The sequence below is a fragment of the Filicampus tigris genome, chromosome 1, assembly GCF_054856515.1.
Source record: "Filicampus tigris isolate MCC_2025a chromosome 1, RoL_Ftig_1.0, whole genome shotgun sequence".
NCBI classification, from domain to species: domain Eukaryota; kingdom Metazoa; phylum Chordata; class Actinopteri; order Syngnathiformes; family Syngnathidae; genus Filicampus; species Filicampus tigris.
The window spans coordinates 39,368,766-39,375,727 of NC_141217.1; the positions used below are offsets into that span (position 1 = coordinate 39,368,766).

Consider the following 6,962-nt stretch of genomic DNA (forward strand, 5'->3'; position numbering starts at 1 on the left):
AAACATATCCAATGCGCTGCGAGGCAGCCGGCAAATAAAACAAAGACAGCGTAAATTGCAATCCTGACCTTTTCCATTCCCATTTGTGACCTGTGTTCGCCTCAACCTTCTACCCTCTTTTATGTTTTGCTCTTTCCATCCTGGCATGCCGTCATCTCCCTGAATTTCTTCTCCTTCATCAATCCCTCGCTGCCCCTTCCTCTTTCTCTCCCCTTTTGTTTTCTCTGCCTGCCCTAAAGCCAGCGCTTTTGCTTCTCGTCTTCCCTCCTCCTCCGGTGCTCATCTGCTTGCTTGCCTCCCTCCTCCTCTTGCATTTCTGCACTTGTCGCCAAGGCGTCGAGGTTGGGAGGGTGCGCAGTCAGAGCGGGCTGCTGCTCACATCGGCGTTCGGATCCGCTCAAACACAAAGACGCCTCAGTCTGGTTCCCTCTGGTTCTTTCCTCCCCTCCCCTACCCACCATTACACGGAAGCCTAAACACGGCTGAATCCCATTTTGTGTGTTGCACGTTCCACGCCACACCCTTGGCGCTCAGGCTTGGTGCAAGCGTGTGGATGCTACAGGTATTCTTGTCCATCAGACAGGAAGCGGGATGAAGAAAATCTGGTCAAAGAAGAGATTTCAGGTAAGTCTGCAATCAAAATGAAAAGAATGTTTTACTTGTTGCACTGATCTTGGTGAGATTATTATTATTTTTTTGTACCCTTTGAGATGTCTTGCCACACCCCTCACCTAATAACGGGACACAATTGAGTTTATATGCGCCATACCTTGTGGGTTACTTTCAGAAAACAAGTACACGGAGGTGTATTCGTTTTTGTCATTGTCCAAGGCAAGATTGAATTTCAGATGTGCCCTGAGCCAGCACATCAGGAATGTTGCGATGACAGTTGTGACGTACTAAATAATAAGGAATTACTATAAGAGGCGAAAAGTGTGTCAGTAGGCTATACGCTCATGGCACAATAGCCGCTCGTGGCAAAGCCGAGATGCGGTGTTGCTTTCAAGACTCTTTGTTTGTCTATTCTTTGGTACAGTGGCGTTCTGGTTCTAGAAACACAGATAAACGCACCTGCTTCCTGCCCATCTGACGATCACCACAAGATGCCAGGCAACAGTTGCCGCACGCCAAAAAAAAAACAAAAAAAAAAAGAACGCAGCCTATGGGAGCACCAAAGAAATGTGGAGAGGGAATTGGTCTTATTTTGGGAGGGGAGGGGGGCTGCTTTTGTTACTTTCCATCCATTCCAGTGAGTCATGGTGGGTTGCTCTCCATGGTTCTGATTGACAGATTGTGGCCTGCTCACGCACACACTAAAAATGAAAACTCTCCTTCACAAACAATGGTTTATCATTGTGGTTTGCAGTGGGGCAAAAGTGTGCTTCATCTCACTCAGAGCTGGAAAAAGAGAGCTGGTGAAGTTTAGGGCTACACAAATGCAAACTACAAGCACAGTAAATATTGTTGGATTATTAGTGTCAATCAATACTCACATTGTTATTCTTGAAAATTCACACCTTCTGACATAGCACTTGAATTAGATGGTTGAATTGCCAAAGTGTGCCGTAGAGTGGCTGGGATACAGACGAGCATGAAACATGAAATATGTGGAGTACTACGCTTATAGGACATGTCACCAAGATGGGATGTGTTCATCCGCGTGGTAAAAGCCTTTGTGATTTTTCATGCCACTACAAGCCCTCCTGTGTCATAGTTCATAGTTTGAGCGTGCAAAGTGCCAGGCGAAATAAAGCTCTTAAGTGAAATAAATTGCTACAAGGGGAGGCATTTCAAAAGGTAAATTGTTTTAAAAAGAGAGAGTTAAAAAAATCTCAAATGGTTAACGCAAACAAAGAGTAAAAAGAGCCCCCAAATACCTCAAATTAAGAAAATGGTCATTTTTCCCCCCCCCAATGAAAGTAAATGCAAAAGGTAAACAAAAAAAGGCCTGGCAAGATATTATTTTTTGCAAAATTTTTCAGAGACAATCCAATCCAACATTTAATACATAGCTGTGAGAAAATTCCTTAAATGCCTTCCATAAACTTGATGATGGTGGTTTGAGGCAAGGCATGTTTCTATGTATAGCATTGTAGCATGTAAAGTGCTTTTCATAAAACATTAAAAGCAATAAATACAAATAGACTAAATCTTAAGAAATGACAAAAATCACAATAAAATCATCGAAAATACTTAGATGAAAATGATTAGAACCAAGTTTCAGCCAGATAAATTCAAAGATAGCTAGGTTCCCAGTCTGTCCCTTCAAATGCGGCGACTTCGCAGTCTTGATGGAATCATTTTATTGAAAAAAAAAAAAACAATCATGTTTTTGTCGTAATTCAGGTAGTCACTTATTTTCCTGCTTCCCAGAAGTATGCCGCTGCCTATTGTTTACATTAAAATCATTCTGAGATGGTCTGTACCAAGCAGCATAACGTGAATAACACTTGTTGTCTGTCTTGTTGCAGAGAAGCGGCCATTCCACACGGACATTTGGCAGATTCACGCATGGTGTGTTGTCATTATGAGCTTTCCTCACATTCTGTTCTTTAGCGTTATCGAAATGCCTCTACCAGCCTTGGAATCCTCCCAGTAATGACTTTTGCTGCTGAAGAATGTCTGCGTCTGCCTTTAAGTGGCCATCAACAAGAGTGGCTCACATGAGTGTACCGGTACATCCACCCCCACGATGCAATAACATTGCAATTTAGCTTGTGCATAAAACCCTCACGTGAACAGTGTCTGGCCCCTTTAGGATATTGTGTGCTGACTTTGGTTCAGTTGCTCTTGCTTCACTCCAAGTACTGATGACATGCTTATGGGATTTAAGCTCTTTAAACCTAATTTGATGCAGCTGAGTGGATCTACATATTGCTACTAAGGAAAAAGAAAAAAAAAAAAAAAAAAAGACAGTGAATGTAGTGATTACTTTGATGCTGATTGTTGATCTTGCAACGGCTTTCCTACCATTAGGCCGACTCGCTGGAATTATCTAATCAGGATCTGGCTTGATGGCGCGCAGCGCAATGAGGTGCGGCCACGCGCTGTGACCGCTAAACATTTGTGTCGGGCCAACCGCCGATTTTAAACCTCGAATGGGTACGAAGAGGATTGGTCGTGTGGGTGAGAGGGATGCTGGTTTCCATAGTAACGGTGCTCTCCCGTCTGCCCTCTCTTGCTGCCACTACGGAAGCGAAGTTTTCCGCTCCTGCCGAAAGCAAAGCTACGGTAAATCTGCCTCTTTTCATTCAGCGCTCGCCTGTTTTTTTTATTTCATTTCCTTCCTTCGCGGTTTCATCTCATTGCCGTGGAGATATGATTTCACCCACAGATGTGGTTTCAGGTGGCTGTCGTATATCTTTTGCTGTTCCCTTTCGTGTCATTTGGTTGTGGTTTCCTTCACAACATCCCAAATCTTGTGTGCCTCTCAGATTGTTTTTTGTTGACATGGTAGTCTAAAGTGATCATTTTGGTAAAAAAAAAAAAAAAAAAAAGATCCATGGATTCACATGTTCCTCTTCTTTCCATGGCTTCTCATCACACCCTGGCTTCAATCCATTAAAAACTCCCTTGGCTAGTAGTCTTCCTCTTCTTCTTGCCTCACCCATCAATTATGCATTTTTCTTATTTTCACTCCAGACTCTGAGACCACAGAGGATGAGACCACCGAGCCCCAGATGGAACCCAAAGGAGGGCTGGGGAGACACCAAGACAAAACCGCCCGGGGAGGACCTTTAGGTATTTATGTTGACGTTTACAGTAAACGTGACTGGTTGTAATAAACACTAACACGCTGTAGACAGAAAAAGTCAAAGGCGCTTTGAGGATAAAATTGTCCTATTTTGTTTCATACACTGTATTAAGAAAAAGTCAAACATGCAATCAATCAATAAATAATCAAAATCTAAATGTATATAAGAGGCAAGGGGAAATCGAAGGAAAACCACCAAAAAGGCCACATTAAATGGATTATGAATTATGCACTCACAATATGCAATCCCCTTTGTTCGAAAATAGTTGATGGCTAGCAATGACTTGTTACAATTTCTTTTTTTTTCTTTTTTTTTTACATGAAAATGAAGTGAAAATGAAAAACAGAAAAATAACCAAACAGAAATAAACAACCCCGCTTTTGCTTTTGTACAACAGTTTATCCACCACAACTTCGCTTTTTGTGTTGTGCAAACAAAATACCATTGTCGTCATAAAATTATGAAGTAAAAACAGGTCTATGTTCGTCATTCGTTCCATCATTTATTTCAAACTTGTAGTTCATTGATGCTTTGTCATTGAAGTTACTGTACCTTGGAGTCAAACTGTGCTGCCAACACCGGAACCTTTTAGCAATCTTTTCATCTATTTCTGTTGAACGACAGCTGTTCTCTGTCTGCATAACTCCCATCATGTAACACACTGCCCCAGTTTTGGACAGGCCACCTTAACCAAACTTTCATTGCATGCAGCAAGGAAATGTGTCCATTGAGCAGCAGTAACTTTCTCAGGCTCTAATGTTGAACGCAAATCACTCAATGTAAGATTGAATCGAAGCTGCCCGCTCTCACATTCGTCCAAACCCAGCAACAGCATGTCTGAATTTAGATCCCAAATATTGACGCCCTTCTCCTCCTCCACCACAAGGACACTTCCCTCACTTGCACTGTGTGTTGCTGCTTTCTGAGCTTCTGCGTTGGCGGATCTGCACCCCACACATCCCCAAGAGAAACCAAAAGTGGAAGAATAGAAAGAGAATCTATGCAGCGAGGGTGGGAGGAGGTGATCCATTATTTGTTCTCTTCAAGGAGTAGCTTGCAGGCGCCTCCACAGCACACAGTATGAACGCAAGAAGTGCTTGTTTAGAGAAAAATAGATTTTGTATGACGGGGTGGCTGTGAATCGCGAGTGAAATGATATTAACATTCAAGTAGAGAAGCAGTTAATGATGGTTCAATAATCCCATTCATTCATCATTTTCTACTGCGGTATGGATCAAGAGCAAACTGTGCAACTTAGCAATGACCAACAAACTTTGAAATTGATCGCAATCTAAAAGGCCAGCCTTAAGAATGGGTTTAAAACAAACTGGGTTTACATAACATCAAGTCCATTAATGCAGTCCCCGCCAAAAGTATTGCAATGGCAAGTTCAATTTCAATTCCTTTGTTTTTGTTGTATACTGAAGACATTTATTTGGCTTCCAGATCTAAAGATGAATATGAGACAAAGGTTTGGAATTCCAGCCTTTATTTCATGGTCATTACATTTAGATGTAGATGCTTGCAGCAGAATGAATTCTGAAGTCTGCTAAACCATTTCGTCTGGCAATTTACGGAAAAATGCAGAGCTGGATATTTGACGAAAAATTCACGGTCCGTTAATCGCCTTCCACCTACAGCCGGGTTACCGTTCCACCGTCCGTCTCGCCGGCATTTTGTCCGGCCGAACCTAATAGTAACCTATAGGGCGGTCCGCTTATAATTTTAAACCTCCGTTAGGGTTTCCGACTACCAACTTTGACAAACTTCGAGAAAGCCCCAGAAACAAACAAGAACGGAGAGAGGCTGCTGTAATGGCCTGGAAAAGGATTTGAAATGTGGACCGCAATAGTTTGGTGAAGTCAGTGGGTCACAGGTTTGATGCAGTTCTTGCAAATAAGGGTTATGCCATCAAAGATTCAATATTATTCACTTGAAGTTCATTGAATAATGTCCATTCCAAATCTTTTGTTCACTGGAAAAGTGGCTGGCTTAGAACAAAAAGGTGCTCTGTCCTGCGTTGTTTAACACATCTGGATGTCAATAACATGACACGATAGCTGGAATTCCGAACTTTTGTCTGATCTTCATCTTTTGAACCGAAAGCCAAATGTCTTGAGTATACATCAAAAACAAAGTAATAGACCTTGTCGTTGGAAGTGTATATTTGTGAAAATACCGGTCATTATCAATATAAGATGAATCCAACATTCAAATGATGCACCTGCACCTCCCCTTTTGATCCATCTAGGTGAGGGGGATCGGATGATGGAATATAACCCCGATGCTTCTGATCGGCGAGCGACCCTTCCGGGCTCCTATGACCCCGTGGTGGAACGAGAGCTCCGGACGCTGGGCTCCCGTCCTGCGGGGCCCAACATGGACCCCACAAACTCATCCAGGCAAGCTCTTGGCAGCGGTCCTGCGGAGGGCCCCCTGCCTGTCCGTCACCTGGGTGTCGAGCCGCTGATCCGGGCGTCTCACGCTAACCTGGCGCGGCCCGTTCAGGGGTCAGAGGAAAGTGTTTCTGTCGGCAGCGACTACTACGGCAGTATGTTCAGCCTCTACCGGGGGAGAACATTCTCCATGCCCTTGTAGAAGAGTCCAAACTATCTGCAACCCCAAATTTAAAAAGACGCTCAAGCCAAGACGTCATAAATCAATCTCCACCAAAGCATTTACTGTGGATTATTTTCTTTCATTGACTCTTTGTTTTGGTGCCACACTTTCCTTTGACTTGATCTTGCTGTGGGAGCATCTAACTCTGACCTGTTGCAAAGGCACTGACATATTTGGTTGCACTGTGAGTGTACCTGCTGCACGTTTTCTGGAGTCTCACACTTTTTACACTTGCAGTGGCATGCGTCAAATGCTGGCCTGGATCCAGTTTAATATTAGCATGAACACACATTTCCGATAGTCTCCCTTCTACGCATGGCGTTTTCTTTCATGTTTTCTTTCTTTCTTTTGCCGTTGTCACTGATGCCGTTGCAACAACATCTTTATCCGTCACCGCACTACAATAAGGTTTAAATGTAAAGGCCTACATGTGGCAACTTCTGATTTCATTATTGTGCCATCTGCACTTCTTTGCTGTGTCCTGGAGCATAAAAACGGCATATTAAGACAAAATGACACGGACAGACATTTGTTCCTTCCAAAGCTTCTGGAAAATCTACAGGGCTCTAACTTCACACCTCATTACCC

General features: G+C 43.1%; 1 protein-coding gene across 4 annotated transcripts; it reads left to right on the top strand.

The window, feature by feature from the left end:
* Positions 1-307: 307 nt before the first annotated feature.
* Positions 308-6,361, top strand: LOC147154055 (striated muscle preferentially expressed protein kinase-like). Of its 4 annotated transcripts, XM_086040320.1 has the most exons (6): positions 308-624; positions 2,472-2,514; positions 2,977-3,102; positions 3,202-3,231; positions 3,643-3,741; positions 6,007-6,361. In XM_086040320.1, exons 3-6 carry the CDS (start codon positions 3,099-3,101, stop codon positions 6,351-6,353), a joined length of 480 nt encoding a protein of 159 aa, XP_085896446.1. In that variant the 5' UTR covers positions 308-624; positions 2,472-2,514; positions 2,977-3,098; the 3' UTR covers positions 6,354-6,361. The 4 variants fall into 4 exon arrangements, with proteins under 4 accessions (XP_085896446.1, XP_085896420.1, XP_085896439.1 ...); XM_086040294.1 differs by having other exon boundaries at positions 2,977-3,231; XM_086040313.1 differs by lacking the exon at positions 2,977-3,102.
* The last annotated feature ends 601 nt before the right edge of the window (positions 6,362-6,962 follow it).

Excerpts from the sequence above, each read along its gene's own strand:
- LOC147154055 (XM_086040294.1), top strand. The coding sequence starts at position 3,099 with ATGGGTACGAAGAGGATTGGTCGTGTGGGTGAGAGGGATGCTGGTTTC. Across the intron at positions 3,232-3,642 it reads CTGCCGAAAGCAAAGCTACG|ACTCTGAGACCACAGAGGAT; the intron begins GTAAATCTGCCT and ends TTTTCACTCCAG. Across the intron at positions 3,742-6,006 it reads CGCCCGGGGAGGACCTTTAG|GTGAGGGGGATCGGATGATG; the intron begins GTATTTATGTTG and ends TGATCCATCTAG.